The sequence below is a fragment of the Canis aureus genome, chromosome 3, assembly GCF_053574225.1.
Source record: "Canis aureus isolate CA01 chromosome 3, VMU_Caureus_v.1.0, whole genome shotgun sequence".
NCBI lineage: Eukaryota > Metazoa > Chordata > Mammalia > Carnivora > Canidae > Canis > Canis aureus.
In genome coordinates this window covers 30716185-30732742 of record NC_135613.1, presented here as the reverse complement: position 1 = coordinate 30732742, position 16558 = coordinate 30716185, and the positions used below count along the sequence as shown (strand labels likewise).

Below are 16558 nucleotides of genomic sequence, written 5' to 3'. Positions count from 1 at the left end.
CTTCGCCCTCCACCCTCCCTCCACCTGTGCGCGCAGCTGGACTCTCCTGCGCCGCGCTCGGCACCCCCACCCCCCACGGAGGGCGCTGGAGGAGCTGAGCCAGGAACTCCGCTCAGGCTCCCGAGGGGCGCCCCCTTGGGCCACCTCGTCTCCGCCTCTCTGTTCAGACCCAGGCGCGCCCCGAGGCTCCAGGGCCCGGCACCTGCGCCCTCTAGGAGTGGACCTGGCCCCCTCACCCCTGGGACCCCCGAGGGTCCTGCTGCCCCCGCGGCCCTCTTTCCTCTACGATCCCTCGCCCCGGCGTCCCCCTCCCCTGCAGACCCACTCCTCTGAGGTCTCCCTCCCCTGGGGGCCCCTCTCCCCCTGCAGCCCCTACAGCCCTGTCCCCTGCAGCACGCACGCCCTCCGGCGGCGCCCTCCGGAACACCTGGGCCTGGGGTCAGCGCCTCCGAGAGCCCGGTGCCTCCCCGCCCCGCCCCGAGGCCCCGCCCCCAGGCCGCCCCGCCCCGAGGCCCCGCCCCCCGAGGCCCCGCCCCTCCGGGGCCCCGCCCCCGGCCGGGGACACGTCTGCGCTGCGCGGAGGGCGGGAGGCAGAGGCCGGAGGACTTGCGCCGGGGGCAGCCTCCCCGGGCGGGCGGACGGAGGAGGTGGGCCTGGCCGCGGCCTCCCTGCCCTGCGAGCCGCCGCCCGGGAGAGCGGAGCCGCGGGGCCGGCGGGGGCGGGGGGTGACCCGGCCACGTGCGGGAGCTGTCCGCTCGCCTCCTGCTGGCCGCCGGAGGGGTGAGGGGAGACACCCCAGCTCCTCCCGGGGCGCCCGTCCCCACCTTTTCTTTGCCATTTTTTTCAGGTTGGAGGCATCGGCCACTCCTCGGACCTTGACCTGGGGCCTGGGAGGAGGCAAACCACAGTGGCCAGGCTCTGACCACCCGACCACCTTCCTGGGTGCTGGAGTCTGGGCGTCCACGCCAGGACTCTCCCTTTGTAAGTTGTGGGCTCCCCGACGGTGCTCTGGGGGCGGGGGAGTCTAAGGTACCAGTGGCACCCCCGAGGGTCCCCACCTTGGCGAGTGTCTCCGGGCAGCGCAGCCCCGGCTCCTGCTACAGGCTGTGAGCCTCCGGTGGGGGCCTGGAGAGTGAGGCCCTCAGGAGCTCAGTGCTGGGCCCTCACCAGTTTCCAGTGGCTCTGTCCAACCGGGATGGCCTGAGAGCCGCAAGCTAGTCTCCATCAGTTGGGAATGCTTTCTGCCGTGCGGGACAGGAACCCAAGCTTGAACAGGTCGGGGGCTGACTCTTCTCACCAAGAAGCCCAGGGCTGGGTAATTGGTGTGGATTTAGAGACTCAACACCATGAGGGCAGGTGTTGCATGGATATCCGGGTTGCAAGGTGGCTGCTGCAGTTCCCGCCATCGCACCAGGGCAGGAAGAAAGAGGTGGCTACTATTTCTTTGGTGAAAAGAAGAAAGCCCCAGCTCCTGCTACACCCCAGCACTTTGCCCTCACCGAGCTGACATGGGAAGGCAGGGGCCAGGGTGTGACGCTTGTCTTACTCGGGGTGGGACATTGCAGCCTGGAACAGGATGGGGATTGTGCCCACAGGCAGCAGAGGGGGCATGTTAGGTAGACACCTAACAGAGCTGGCCCAGAGCCCCTCTCCCAGATACCTGGGAAAGCACAGCCCACACCCAGCGGACGCTCGGCCTCCCTTGGGCCTGTGCACAGCCACTGACCTGAGTGGCTGCTGTAAAGCAGGTGCTCCCACCTGCCAGGCAGGCCTTGTGGCTCTGAGCCAAGCTCCCTTCCTGCCTCTCTTGGCCTGACACTGGGAAAGAGACGGACATGGAGGCACGGCAGGAGTTTAAGAACTGCCAGGTCTCATGAGTTTCTGGGTTGGTCTCTTGCTGTTTAGTGGCCCACCGCGCCTTTAAACCTCTCCACGATTCTGTGGGAGGGGGTCCCTAGGTGAGAGACCCCTGGACTCCCAGCAGACCCAGGTGCCCGCAGGCTGCAGCTTCTCCCGCAGGCCTGGGGGGGAGGGGCTGCCTCCCCCAGGCCTCCCTGACCAGCCAGACAGGCCGTACCAGCCACTGCCCCATCCCTTGCCGTCCCAGCCTTTGGAGAAGCTCTGGGCCTTATCTGTCAGGAATGGGAGGGAAGGAAGTCAGTTATCAGGTCAGGGACTCACAGTGCCCTGGTGTCTGTGTCCTGGCCAGCTGGAAGCAGTCTCTCACATTCCTGAGGGCAGGGCTGGCGGGCTCGCAGCCTCCCTGGGTTGGAATTCCTGCTCTGCCTCTCCCAGTGTGACCTGGGGCAAGTGGCGTGACCATGTGGCATCCTGGTCCCTTGTAAGCCAGGTAGAAGATGCAAGGAGAGGAGCCAGCCCACTGTGGCACCCGTCCCGCCCCTGCTGCCACCCCCAGGCAACCCCACACGGAGCCCCAGCCGCCCCCACCGGGGCCAGGTCGCCTGCCTCAGTGTCCCTGCCCGTGGGTGCCGCAGCACACCTTCTGCCTCTCGCTGTAGCTCCTGCAGCATGCAGCCCCAGGACAGCGGCATCCAGTACAGCCGGTGGGATGGCGGCAGCCGGGATGCAGTCCATGTGGCGGCTGTGGGCAGCACAGGGGAGGCCTCGAGCTGGGAGAGGTGAGAGCCCCCAGATCCGTGGGAGGAGCCCTCCACCGCCTTGTCCCTCCTCGCGGCTTCCGTACTGGGGGGTCCCCCCCCCCCAGCCCCCCCCCAGCAAACCCGGGCCTGGCACCTCTGTGTGCGTCTTCCCTCCTTCGGGGTCCACCTGCCCTGGGCCCCGCTCCCCTCCAGCCTAGCTCCCGGTCCACCCGGGGGCTCATGTGCCGGCGATTCTCTCTCTAGGATCTCCCGGAAGCTGTGCTCAGGCAAGCTGGGTATCAGCATGAAGGTGCTGGGCGGACTGGCCCTCTTCTGGGTCGTCTTCATCCTGGGCTATATCACCGGCTACTACGTGCACAAGTGCAAATAAGGCCGCCGGCACGCACGCCCGGGGCTGCCTGCCTGTGCTTGGGGATGTGGGCTTGGACGGATACTCCGTACACCAGAACCTCCTCTGTATACACAGAACCTCATATACATGGATCCTCGTGTACACAAGACTCTTCTCTGTACACACAGACTCAACCCCGACACACATACAGACCCCAGGGGCAGACAGCACTCTCTGGCCACTGCAGGGACACATGGGCACATGCCTGGCACAGGCAGCCAGCTGGGGGGACACATGGCCGGGAGACTTGGGCCAGCCTGAGCCAGGGCTGCAGGACACTCCAGGCTGGACCCAGGGCCCCTAGAGACCCTGCTGAGAAGGCTAGGCCTGGCAGCTCCAGGTGGGGGGTCCTCCCTGCGTGGCCCTGGCTGGGTCCCTACCCTTTCTGGGTTCTCTGGCTCCTGCAAGGATGACTCTGGGGAGAGGTTGCGTGTGTCCCTCTGTCCACCCATCCTGGGCAGGGTGGGGAGTGGGACCTTGGCCCTGTCTGGGACTCACCACTACATCTTCCTTGCAGTGAAGGGGGGCACGGTTGTTCCTGAGGTGCCCCCTCGAGGCAGCTGGTCCCCCACTATGCCCTGAGGGAGTCTGTGTGCCAAGGCAGCCATTAAAAGTCTGTTGATTGAAAGATGGGTGAGGCCTCTTCCACGGGGCCCCCAGGTGCCTGCCCCGTGCAAGGCCCAAGGTGGGGCAGTTGGCGGGCATGGGAGGCTGCTGGGAAGGGCCTGTCCTCCCTCCCACTTGGCTCTGCGTCTTGGAATGTGTTTCTGCCTGGCTGGGCCCTCTTGTGGGAAGGGAGCCCCTGGGGGCAGGCCTGAGGACTGGCAGGTGGTGGGACCTGTTCGTGTCTCCCCTGACCTGGACAGGGCCTCCGGGCTCAGGGCTTCAGGCCCTCCTGGGCCGCATGCGCACCCCCACCTACCCATCACAAGCTCACATCTCAGGCCCCGTAGACCCTTGCCAGAAACACTTAGCAGAGGGCTTTCTCCCCTAGGACTGAGGGCAGGAGCTGAGGGACAATCACTGTCCTCATGGGGCCTGGGATCAGAGGTCACGTGGCAGACCTGCGTGTCAGAGGCCAAGCTGGCAGGGGAGGGGAGAGACCCCAAAAGGCTGGCCTGCCTGGTAGAGAGGGCTGCACCACCCAGGTGATTCCTCGCTCTGTCCACAGGGCAGGAGTGGCACCTGGTGGGCCTGTCCTGGGTTAGGGTCTGCTATGGGGTGGGGACGGGGGAAGCCAGTTAAGGGGCATTGGCAGAGGGTTTGGCCCGGCTAGCCCTAGTCTCTGGGTCTCAGTGCCTGTCTCCAAAAAGACCTCCTAACCCCGAGTGGCCATCCTCCAGGAGGGAGGGGTGCCGGCCGACCCACCTTTGGCCGGCCTTAGCTTGGTGCCCTGCTGGAGCCAACACAGGGCGGGTGCTGGGTGGGGGGCCTCCACGGACTCTAGGACGTTGGCGTCTACTGAGGTGCAGGGCCTGGGCCTCATCAAGACTGGGTGCGGCCTCTGCCAAGAGCCGGGCCAGGGCGCTGCGCAGAAAAGAGGGCCCCTGGCTGCTGCCTGCACACCACTTCTCTCTCAGGCTATTCTGGCCTCCCTGACTTCCAGAATGCCTCACGGGCTTCAGAGTCACAGTCCCTGAGCACCCCCTGGGCAGGATGGAGTAAGTCCACTGATGGAAGGTCAGATGGGAATGGCCGGAGGCAAGGTGAAGAGGCAGAGGGAGAGGGGGGCTGGTGCAGCCAGCACGTGTGGCCCATGCAGGAGCACTCTGGGGAGCTGGGGGGGGTGGGGGGTGGGCAGCCAGCCTGAGGAGGGCGTGTGGTGTCCTCAGAGACCCTTTGGCTCAGTACAGCACTGCTCAATAATCCCTGCAGGCCCTCACCCACCCATCCTCCCTGGGTTGGGGCAGGGAGGAACAGCATGGGAACAGCATGTCCCATGGGAACAGCAGACAAGGGGATCTGGGTCTGGCCTTCAGGCTCTGGCGCGCCGATGCCCAGCCAGCGTCTGGATGGAGTTGGCTGCACCAGCCCAGTCGTCGTGGATGTGCCTTGTCCCCATCCGTGGGCTCTGCCAGCAGCTCAGCCTGTGTGGGGAGGCTGTGGGCAGAGGCCCTGGGGGTACACACCACCTCCTTGTGAGCTGCCTCCACCAGATGTGGCCCCCAGGCCCTGGCCAGCCTGGAAGTGGGACGGCCCCTGCTGAGATGTGGGGCAGCCTCCCTTCCCACAGAAGACTCAGGAAGGAGACCTGCTAGGGGCAGGTGTCTCTGGGAGGGGATCCACCTCTCGCACCAGGCCTGGAGGGTCCAGCAGCCTCTCTGGGCCCAGCCTGTGTGATAGTTCAGTGCCTCTTGCTTTTTGCCGGCAAGATCTGGGTTGGGAAGAGGGTTCGTTCGGGTCCTTTGCTTTCCCATAGACTACCCTGAAATAATGGCAGGAGGGGATTCACCAGGGAGGAGTGGAAATGTTATGAAATGACTTTTATTAGAAGGTCAGGCCGGCAAGAATGTCAGGGTTTGTCAAAGGGATGGCTGGCAGCAGAGACCAAGGATGTCTGGTTTCCCAAGGTAAGTTCAACACATCTGTGCACCTCACACAGGGTTCAACACAGGGTTGAGCCGTCAGGCTACAGGGTGACAGGTAACAGGACGTAGCTCCAGCCACAGCACCCACAGCAGCCAGCACCGAGTGCCCGGGGCTCATGAGAGGACAAGCCAGAGGCACCAGCCAGATGTTCAGTAGGGTTGTGGTTAACAGAACGAGGAAAAGCCACCATCTGGTTCACGTACTTCAGCCCAGCCACCACCTTCAGGGACGGAGGGGAAGGCCTGGGGATGTCCAGAGAGCGAGATTGGGGTCTCAAGGCAGCCGTGCAGTGTCCTACAGAGCGGGTGGGCTGAGCTCTGGGAGAACCATGTGCCTTTGTCAGTGAGCCCCCATATGTCTGGTTTCAATGGCTAAAAGCGTGGGTTCAGTGGCCGCTTGCAAATGCTCCCCAAATCCACAGAACACACAGCCTGACTTTCGCAGGTCACAGAAAGTGACACAGACGGAGACGTTAAATAAAAAGTCTGTGAGTCCGTAAAAACCACCTGAGTGGCTGGCTGGCCGGTGCCTGTACGCAAGCACGTGCAGACTCGCACAGACGGATACACAGCTTGTCCGAGACATTCAAAACCGGAAGTAACCTAAAACACAAAATGCTCAAGAACCGTTCACCTGGCACCCGCTTTGTGGTCACCAGCTCCAAACTTGGCCTCCCACAGCCCCTGCCCATCTGTCCTTTAGCCAGATGCTGACAGAACAGTCTGGCTTGTGTGTGGAAGCCCGTTCTGCAACAGGGAACCATGGGCTTGGCCTGAGCTGCGTGTTCTGCTGTCTGCTCCTCCCCACGGTGCCAGTGTACACGAGCACAGCCCCGCTCTTCCCCTGGGGCCCAAGGAGGGGATGCTGTGGCTCTACCCCTAACATATCCAACCGTAATATTAAGGGGAAAAAAAATGCTTTCACCAATTTTAAAGTCACCTAAAAAATATTCTTTTCATAAAAAGATGACGATTTGCGGCAAGGAAGGAACATGACGTCACTCCACATCTGTAGGCTGTACCAATGGTGTGGTGTGGTTTTAAAAGATGCCGTATTGTAGAAAAGTAATGGTACAGCTCAGCGAAATGTGTGTTCTTTAGCTTCCCAGGGTACAGCTGACTATCCAAACCAATTAGTGTTTTTTCCCCTGAATAAAGGTATTTGCTATATCCACATCATCTCAGAACGTTTTCAACAGTTAATTCCGATATTTGAATAATTTCGTAAAGCGTTAGTAATCAATTTGGTGCTGGAAAGGGAAAATGATTCAAGCCCAGGATAATGTGGTGTCACTGCAACGGGAGAGAACTGTCTGGACGATCAAAGAGCCAACGCGTGCACCTTGAGAACCACCGGGGTGAAAATGTAACAAGTAACTTGATGTCACCAACAAGAGGCACGGCTGAGGACACGCGTGGCAGTGGCGGACATGCCGCCCGGGGCTCAGCGGATCACGGTCACGTGGGGAGCAGCACAGCCCAAGTCCGTCTTGGAGGGGTACACCACTCTCAGGTGCCCGTCCTCATCCAGCACCCGGACCTGCTCCACCACCAGCGGGGCACTGCCGTCCTTTTCGGCACTTGGGCTTGTGCTGGGACCCAGAGGTGGTCCAGAAACTGCATCAGCTTCAGGATCTGAAAGGGATCCGTCCTCTTTATTTTCTAGAGTGTACTTGTTGATTTCTGCCATTTTCTGCAAATGAACAATATGGTTTTAGGGGCAACTGGGGAAGACAAAGGCAGCCTGCAAGGGGCAGCAGGGGGGGGCGTGTCCGTCCCGCATGGCCGGAGCACTGACTGGGCGAGAGGTGGAGGCTGACTCACCAGCACGAGGGCATCCATTATCTCTTTACAGGTCTGTAGACTTGTAGCACTTGTTACTTCCAAAAACAGATCAGAAGTTGTTTTCTTAATCTTAAAGAAAGAGGGTTTCAGAGAAGAATAAAATTATTGAAAACATCAACAAGTGTTCTGAGGAGAAACCTATAAAACGGTGCCCTGCAAACCAAGACTGTCCCCTTCCCCAAATGAGGCAGAGGCTGGAATGCACATGCAGTGACACATGGTACAGCACCGCATATGACAGGAACGGGAACTCCGGAGACTGGGAGCCTGTGAGCCACAAGGGCTCGGGGACTGCACCTCAGGCATGAGGACAAGATGTATGTCATAATGGAGTAGATGCTGTGTTCACTCAGCAGGTGGAACAGCCCCAGACACAGGGACATGCATAGGCTCTGCCCTACCTTTGTCTTCTCGCTGTTGGTTATCGGTGGGAAAGAAATCACGTCACCATCAGCATCCACGAGGCAGGGGTAATTCTCCTTCCCATCCAGTAAGTGCAGATACCTGTGCGGGAAGAAACAGGAGAGGCCTAACTATGGGAAGATAGGCCTATGGGTTAACAGTACAAATGGGTGGGAGATCAGGGCATGTCCATGAGCTCGGCAAGATGTGCTAAAGCCTGTGCTTATGTGGGCCTGGCAGCGTGGCAGGGCACCTGAACCCCACCTGAGCCACTGGTGATGGGGACAAAACGCTGTGGCCCTGACGGCTTTCCTGTCATCAGAGTGACCACACTGCCCCCCCACCCCCGTGCACATGGTGTGGGCAGAGGGACAACTGTCCCTCCCGATGAAGGGCCTATGTGCCTAGAAAGCCTGTTCTCCCCAAAGCAGTTTCTGAGCCCCGGCTCCACCAAGAGAAAGCCCGTGTGGCTCAGTTCCTTTTATTCCACCTGAGACTCCCTGACAGCACAGGGAATACAGTCTGGGAGATGTTTCAAACACTCATAGGGAAATGTTTTCAAGTTATGGCAGCCTGTGGGTAAACGGAGGCTGGTAGGCGGGCCTCCCGCCGTGGGGTGAGTGCAGCAGCCAGAGAGGAGGCCCCCGACCTGTGGAGGCCTGAGACGTTCTGTCTTTTCTTCTGCTTCCTATGCTCCTCAGCCTCTAGCTGCAACTGCCGCACCAGGTCCTTGGCCTTGACTTCTTTGCGCCCCAAGGGGACGATCTAGGGGGTAATGGAAACAAGTTTCCGTTAGGGCTGCAGCCAGGACATGCTGGTCCACTGCTCATCTGGCCACCAACATGGCGTCCCCCCCCAATCCCTGTGACAGTGGTGTGAGCACAGGAGGCCCCCAGAGGCCCCTCAGGGTCCTGACTGCCACACACACCAGTCCTCTGGGAACTGACTAACCTTCAACCCGCCATGGGCAACGGTGGCTCCCAGGCCTGTGGCCCCTGGATGGCCCAGCAGCTAGTGCTGGTCAAGCCAGGCATTCCACACGATGGCCACAGGGAGTAACAGACCGTGGCAGGACTTCGACAAACCAGGCTCGTCAACTCCAGTGAGGGGTTTTGCAATTGGGACATAAACCAGTGTTTGGTGAAACGGGAGCAAATGAAGAAAACCACTTCCAAATCAGCACCTTCTCTGACGAATTTACTTTCAAATGAACCGTGAACACAACCGGCTTTTGACCTGATGTACTTGCCAGGGACAGCATCAGATGCTGCCTCAGAGACTGCGCACCAACCCCAGCATGTGCATATTGCTGAAGAATGCAAAAAGAACAGGTACGAAGGGAGGGAGGGGCATGCAGCATCACCTTGAGGTCCTGCGGCGGGCGGGCGGTGTAGACCAGGGGCCCACGCACGGCCCGGAGGTCGTGGGTTGCGATGGTGGCCGCTGTTCTCTTCTCACAGATGTCCTCGTGGAGCTTTGTCTGCAACGTGAGACCTGGGGAGCTCATGCCCAAGCACCGCACCCTGCCCCCTCGACCTCCCCTGCCCAAAATGCATCTTGTGGAACTGCCACTGGAAAACTCTCTTATCTGTTCAGGGACAGAATTTCTTTCTCTAACAGAAGATCTGAGACTTCAAAGAACCCTTCCTGAACTAAAATTTATGACCGAATAAACAAAAGCAGGACTTAAAAAGAAAAATCTCCCCTGCATGTTTTTCTTCAAAAACACTGACGTTTGAGTGTATTCAGCACTCCTGGCTGGGAGTGCGCTTTGCTTCCTGAAGCAGCGTTGTCCCCACAGGGGCACACTGGTGGGTTTTTAAACATCAACGATGTGGCTTCTACTTTAAAAGCGGACAGACTGGGCAGTCCCTGTGGCTCAGCAATTTAGCGCCGCCTTCAGCCCAGGGTGTGACCCTGGAGACCCTGGATCGAGTCCCATGTCGGGCTCCCTGCATGGAGCCTGCTTCTCCCTCTGCCTGTGTCTCTGCCTCTCTCTCTGTGTCTCTCATGAATGAGTAAATAAAATCTTAAAAAAAAAAAAAAAAGGCGGGCAGACTGCACAGAAAAATGAATCAGGATTCGTTGAACTAAGATCCACAAGAAACTGAAGTCATAGGACAGCAGCTGGCAGGAGCTGGCAATGTTAATACTGCCTTGTCAGAAACTAATTCATTACGGAAACCAGAAAATGCCCCAAGACGTCAGCAACTTGGGAAACACTGGTCTCTCGTGGAACAAAGCTGACCTCAGAAACAAGGCAGGACTGCAGGGGTGCCCACCCCCATGGGCAGCCCCGGGACTGAGGCCCAGGTCTCACCCGCACTGGGTACACGTGCGCTGGCACCACCCCCACCTGCACTGGAGCCAGGTCCTGCTTGGCCTCCCACATCCCAGGTGTGGAGGGGCAGTGGGCAGTGGGACAGTGAACCAGCGGTCCCTCACTCTGCTCACCCCACCCCCCCGCCCTGGGCCGCAAACACCCACCTGGGAGGTGAGGAACCGTCTGAGCGCATTCCCAGCCTGCAGGTCCATGCCTCTCACGACAGCCCCCACAATGAATGGCCGGACATCCTTGACTGCGGCGTTGACGTGCACAGTCAGGGGGGTGGGGTTCTCAGACACATGCAGGACGCGGAGCAGCAGCCTGCTGGTGCTGCCCACCTCCTCCTCCTCGCCCTCACCACTCTCCCTCCTCCGCCTCTCGCGCCGTCTCCTGCGGGCCTCTTCCTTCTCAGGACCGTCTGTCCTGCCCTTGCCCCGTCCACCACCCCGGCCTCCGCTGCGCAGGTACTCCAGGATGGACTTGGTCTGGCAGCCGTGCACCATCTTCTCCAGCCGCCGGTCTGTCAGCTTGTTTCCCCGGAAGTTGACCTCCTTGAGCTTGGGGCAGTCAGCCAGCTCTGCCGGGACCTCACTGAGCTGGTTGTTGGAGAGGTCCAGCGTCTGGGAGGGAGACAGAGGGCCTGTGGTCACACAGCTGTGGGTTGCGCAGCCCCACCCCACTCCACCCCACCCGAGCTGTCCCCAGCTCTGCGAGCAGACTGACCCCCACTACCACGACCCTGCACCCAAGGGCAATGGCTGCCAACAATCCCCCATGGAACACTAGTCTTCCTCTTTCTGCTCCCTGCAAGTTTCCTTGTGGTGACAACTATCCCAACAGACAAAGGTGACAGAGGAAGGAGCACAGGACAAGGGGAATGTGTAGTTATGAACAGATAAGTACTTGAGATGAGAAACAAGTTCCCCACAAGATGATGTTGAGATTTTTTTTTTTTAACTAAATGAACTAAAAACGAAGAACACAGGGTGGGTAACAAGTCATATTGAAATATGAAGCCGCAGCAGCAGAATGCACAGCACTCAACTCCATCTGCACGCAAACTGGCAAACTGGCTGTGACGCTGGCCTGGATGCTTGATCCTCCTCCTGACCCAGGAGAGGGCGTAGTGCCTCTGCTGTCTGCACCATAAAGAGGCAGATGAAACCCTATGGCTCATGCAAAATAACCTGCCGTCAGGACGGGGGCTTTGAAAAAAGGGCATGGCTGGCATTAGTATCGCTGAGATGATTGATGGAAATCATCCAAACAGCCACTTTGTGGGGTCACCTCTTCCAGGGCTGGGCAGGACAGGAGGTGGGTCTGGGGCAGGTCTTCTGCTTCCCCTTCTGGAGCTGTGCTGAAGAGGACAGCCACCCCCCCCCCCCCAAAAGGTCAGGCTCTGCCTCCTGTCTTCCCAGCACAACCGTGCTAGTAGCAGTCTTGGCCCAGACAGCACTGGGCCTCTTTCTTGTTCTCCTGCTGGGCCAATGGGAAACTCTGGACTGGCTTTGCTGGGCACAGCTAAGACCAGACAGGTCTTAGAGCTTCAGTATGGCAGCCTAGAAGAAAGCCTGTTATCTGGTTAGCTGGAATGAGCACAGGGGAGTGGTGTTTGGAAAATGGGAGCAAGGAGCAGTGGCTTGGGGAGAGCTCTGGAGCAGAGGGGGCCTGTGTGAATGATACCTGGTCAAAGCAACGCCAGTTGGCACCCCCTCCCCCCCAACACACACACAGGTCAAGCGCTCACATTTGGTGGGCTAGGCTGGTGACCAGGCCTGGTCCTGACTGGGATGTAACGGCCCCAACAAAACGGGTGATGGATTTTATCACAAACTTCTGGGAAGAGGGGAGGGGCTCTGATGATCCAGAAGACGCTGTGTGCTTTGGCTGCTAGAGAGGACAAGTCAGACCCCAGTCATGAGTGAAGCTATCCTGTGGCTCAAGGAGCCAGGCTGCTGAGAAGCTGGGCAACCAGAACGCAGAAGAGGTGTCACTGAGGAGCCTCCAAAGGCTACGCCAGAGCCTCGGGAGGGAGGGAGCAACTAGAACAGGCTTCCATCTTGCACTTGGGACCCGGGACAAAGAAGAGAAGCAAGTAAGCCAGACCTGGCCTTCTGTCTCAGTTACCTCGGGGGACCGAGCGGCCTAAGGGGCTATGGCCATCTCGTGCCTCACCGGGCCTTTCCACTCAAGCGGGATTGGGAGGGTGGGGTAGGTGGAGTGTTATCATGGCCCTTCCAGGTCCCCACCATCTGGAGGCTTGTGAATGACAGCCAGCAGCTGGTGTTTTGAGGTCAGGTTTGGGGTAGCCTGTATGGAGCCACACCTGCACACACCAGCTTTGGTCTGCCACATTGACCAAAGGACCTTGGAGGCTTGAGAACTCCACACTGGGGTAGCCCTCACTGCTGCACGAAACAGGCAGGCCAGGTGGATGCAATGTGCAGGGAGCAGAGGAAGAACCAGGGAGGAGGAGGCTGGAAGGAGGCGGCTGGGGGCTGTGCCTGACCGGCTGCCCACCCCCACCACAGTGGCCGACAGCGCGAGCATCCTGGGAGCAGAGGCTTCTTTTAGGGGCAACAATGAGCAAATTATGGACATTTCAGAGCAGTAAGGAGGCGGTAGCAGATTGGAGTTCTAGAAGTTGGGGGTCCTATAAAAACGTGGTCACCTGCAGATCAGGGTACGCGCTGCTCCCGTACAAACCTATGGTTGGGTGGGAGTGAATGGGTGACGGGCACTGGGTGTTATTCTGTATGTTAGTAAATTGAACACCAATTAAAAAAATATAAAATAAAATAAAAAAAAAAAAAAAAAAAAAAAAAAAACCTATGGTTGGTTGGCACTGTGCACCCAGAACAGCAGACTCAGTTGGGTTTCTGTCTAGAAGAGGAATGCTAACGGAATAGAGGAGCCTCAGGAGAGGCCCTGAGATAACAGGCAACGTCACTGAGGAGCTGCACTCATGCAGGAGGGCAGGTCTCTGACCACGAGGCTGAGTTTGGATTGTGTGTGCCAACCCCTGAAGGGTAACTGCACATGGAAGGGTGCCCCAGAACCCGTCACCCAGAACCGACACATGTAGACACCCATTTACTCCCTTCCTGCAGGTCGCATGAACATCTGTGACCTGGACTGGACCATCAACCATCACTGCTGCAGGGCCACGCTGCCGCGGAAGGGGTCTTACAACCCTGGCCTTGTGAATCTGAGACAAACACGCCACCTCCAGGCTGTGCTAGGACTATCTTTATTCCAGTGGGGGTGTAGGGCCCGAGGGGACCCAGACCCCCACCCAGGCACCAAGTGGCCTGCTGCCTCTGCAGCCACTGAGGAAGACACAAAGACGGAAGAAGGGCTTCTAAACTTCAGTGTTTTTGGGTGCTGGACAGAGGTGTTGCATTTGAAGTATAAAGTCTCTGTGAAGCCTGACCACAGGGGACTCTCACCCATGAGTGGCACGGATAGCCCAAATGGGTGCAGGGACCAGCAGGGGTGAGAGGAGACCCTGGGGATATCTATCAGCCCCAGATGGCTGGACAGAGCCCAGTCAGTCACCTGTGACAGGCAGGAGTGACGTGGTGTACCACGGCCTTGGCAGCTGAGCCCCACAGGTGACAGAAACCCAATGGAAGGACACGGCCCCCGGGAGAAACCCTTCTAAATGCTCCGAGGTCTCTTGTGGGGAGCTAAGCTGAAGGGCCAGACACCAGGAAAACTCCGTAACCGGGCTCAGGGCAGGCAGTTAACCAGTTGGTGAGGTTCAGCTTGGAGAGTACACAGCCGTCTCCTAGTCCTGTGTCACCTGTGGCCAGAGAGGGGAGAGGGTCAGGCCTTCACAGTGGCAGGGTCTGGGGCCACGGCCTGGAGCAGATTCTTGGGGGAGGGCACACTGGGGCACCTGTCTCCTTGCTGTGGAAGTGAGGGGGGGACAAGCAGAGGCCTGTGTGCTGCTACTCAGGTGGCTCCCGCTCCTGGGGAACCACACCTCTGGGTATTTACATCCTGCATGAAGCCTCCCCAAGAATGTGGACCGGGCTTCACTCATTTAATTAGTGGGGTGCTAGTTCCAAGCCTTCCCCTTGAGGAGTCCTCCGGCAGTCGAGCTCTCAGGAGCCCTGAGCTGCCACGTAAAGAAGTGGATTAGCCTGCTGGGCAGAGAGAGGTGCCAGCACGTCGTGGAGAGAGCAGCCATCACAACGTTCCAGCTGAACCCAACCCAAGCTCACTGCCAGCTGAATGCTCACTCATGACCGGGCAAGCACAGTGAGGGCTCAGCTGGGCCAGCCCGGGGTGGAGAACCATCAGCCACACACAACTGTTGCTGTTTTCAGCCACAAGGTTTCGGACATGGTCCTCTAGTCACAGTTGGCCCTCTCAGTGCCACCAGCTCCCTGTTCATGGCACTGTGGCCGTCCCCACAAGTCTCCCATGGCCAAGGACACCGGCAGTCCTGCCACGGAACAGAGGAAACCCGTGCTTCTACCTTGGAGCTCATTTTCCCCACACCAGCTGCCTCCCCACAGCACCAGGCAGGACACAAGGCCCCAGCACGTGTGTAGCAACGCTGCTTGCACGGTTCTAGTACCTACTGCTCCTCACAGGGGCATCATTTTAGAAAGGCCCCCTGAGGACACCTAAATCCAAAAGGGATTCCAAGTAGGTCTGGCACCACACTCTGCGCAACACAGACAGGCCTCTTCACGTGGAAGAGATCTGATGGAAGCCTGGAGCTGGCAGCCAGGACGGAGAAGGTGAGGGAGGTCGCAGAGGAGACGTTTCCTGAACGATGGTGTCGGGACACAAAGAAGGCCACGTCACCCATGCCTTTACACGTGCTGCGTGCTGCGCACGTGGTGCAGAACATGTAAAACAAACTTAAACTCGGGTAAGACATTCTAGATCTGAAGAGAAGAACCGAGTCTGCGCTCTCAAGACCTGTACTGAGCCCTGTATCTGGTACATCGGTCCTCCGGAAAGCCAAGAGGTCCGACACACCTGAAGATGGGGTCGACAGTGCTGCCTGTACAAGGTGTCGCACCTCAGCCACAAAGGCAGGCCTCAGGCCCCGGTGACCCCAGTGCCCTGGCAGTCACCCCGACAGCCCCGTCCTGCCACCAAGCAGGCGTCAGTCTGCTGAGCGGCCTCGTCCACTCCTCCTAACTACGGACACACACACGCATGCACATCCACGCACGCAGCTGCTTGCACACTTAGGTCTGTACAGACACGTATTTGTAAGATCAGTTGATTATATCCTAAGCGTAATTTCTGCTGGAAATACAACAGTTCCTCAACCGTCCACACATTTTATTGCTTAAAGAGTCTGCATAAAAAGGTTGAAAAGTAGGAGGAAGAAGAAATACGAGTCTGCCTTTTTAAGGATGAGATGGGAGGACGCAGGGGAGACGGTGGTGGACAGGCGGCGCCCCCGACGGGGTGTGGGTCTGGCCGCGCGATTCCCATCCTCCCCACTCCTACTCGGACTCAGTGGGCACCTGCCCCCGCAGAGCATCCCGCTGGGGACCCGGGGAGAGTAAGCAAGCGGCTCCCACACAGTGCAGTCTAGAGGAAGACACGAAGTATTTGTCGTGGGCTCCGGGCAACCCCTTCCAGCCTCGGTGAGGCAGTCGTCGGGGTGACGGGGGCGGACAGCTTCCCCGCCCGCCGCGGGCCTCTCCGCCCCGGGGCCGCCCCGCCCCCGCCCCCCCCGGAGGCCCGCCCCGCCCCCGCCGCCGACCTTGAGCGAGGTCAGGTGCGCGACGTCGGGGCTGAGCTCCCGCAGGCAGTTGTCGGCGGCCGCCAGTTCGCTAAGCAGCGGCAGCGCCCCGGGCCGGAAGAGCGCGGCGGGGAAGGAGTCGAGGCGGTTGCCCGTGAGGTTGAGCGTCTGCAGGCGCGGGGCGCAGCGCGGCAGGTCGGCCGGCAGCTCGCGCAGCCGGTTGCCGCTGAGGTTGAGGCTCTGCAGCTGCGGGAGCCCCGGCGGCTCGGCGGGGCCCAGGCCCTGGCCCGGCGGCAGCGCCTCCAGCGCGTTGCCCGACAGGTCGAGCACGCGCAGCGCGGGCAGCGGGCCGAGCTCGGGGCTCAGGCCGGGCCCCAGCGCGTTGCGCCGCAGCACGAGGCTGTGCAGCTGCGGGAGGCCCTGCGCCAGCCCCGGGCCCGGCTCCCGCAGGCTCCCGCAGCCGCTCACCTCCAGGTAGTGCAGCAGCGGCAGCGTGAAGAGCCGCGGCGGCAGCCGCCCGCCCGCCTCGCGCACCCGCTGCTCCAGCCCCGGCCCCGTCAGCAACAGCTCCCGCCGCCGCTCGCGCTCCGCCAGCTCCAGCTCCGGCCAGGCCTCGGGCGCGGGGGCCGCCGCCGCCGCCGCCGCCGCCATCGCGCCGCCGCCGCC

General features: G+C 60.0%; 2 protein-coding genes across 2 annotated transcripts; one reads left to right on the top strand and one right to left on the bottom strand.

Annotated features, from left to right (window-relative positions):
• Positions 1-521: 521 nt before the first annotated feature.
• Positions 522-3640, top strand: SMIM1 (small integral membrane protein 1 (Vel blood group)). Its single transcript, XM_077891484.1, has 4 exons — positions 522-647; positions 848-981; positions 2520-2639; positions 2865-3640. Exons 3-4 carry the CDS (start codon positions 2530-2532, stop codon positions 2989-2991), a joined length of 237 nt encoding a protein of 78 aa, XP_077747610.1. The 5' UTR covers positions 522-647; positions 848-981; positions 2520-2529; the 3' UTR covers positions 2992-3640.
• Positions 3641-5480: 1840 nt separating this feature from the next.
• Positions 5481-16558, bottom strand: LRRC47 (leucine rich repeat containing 47). Its single transcript, XM_077891483.1, has 7 exons — positions 15914-16558; positions 10335-10793; positions 9211-9327; positions 8497-8612; positions 7847-7949; positions 7425-7514; positions 5481-7293 (listed from the first exon to the last, which is right to left on the bottom strand). The coding sequence occupies exons 1-7, from the start codon at positions 16541-16543 to the stop codon at positions 7045-7047; spliced, it is 1764 nt and encodes a 587-aa protein (XP_077747609.1). The 5' UTR covers positions 16544-16558; the 3' UTR covers positions 5481-7044.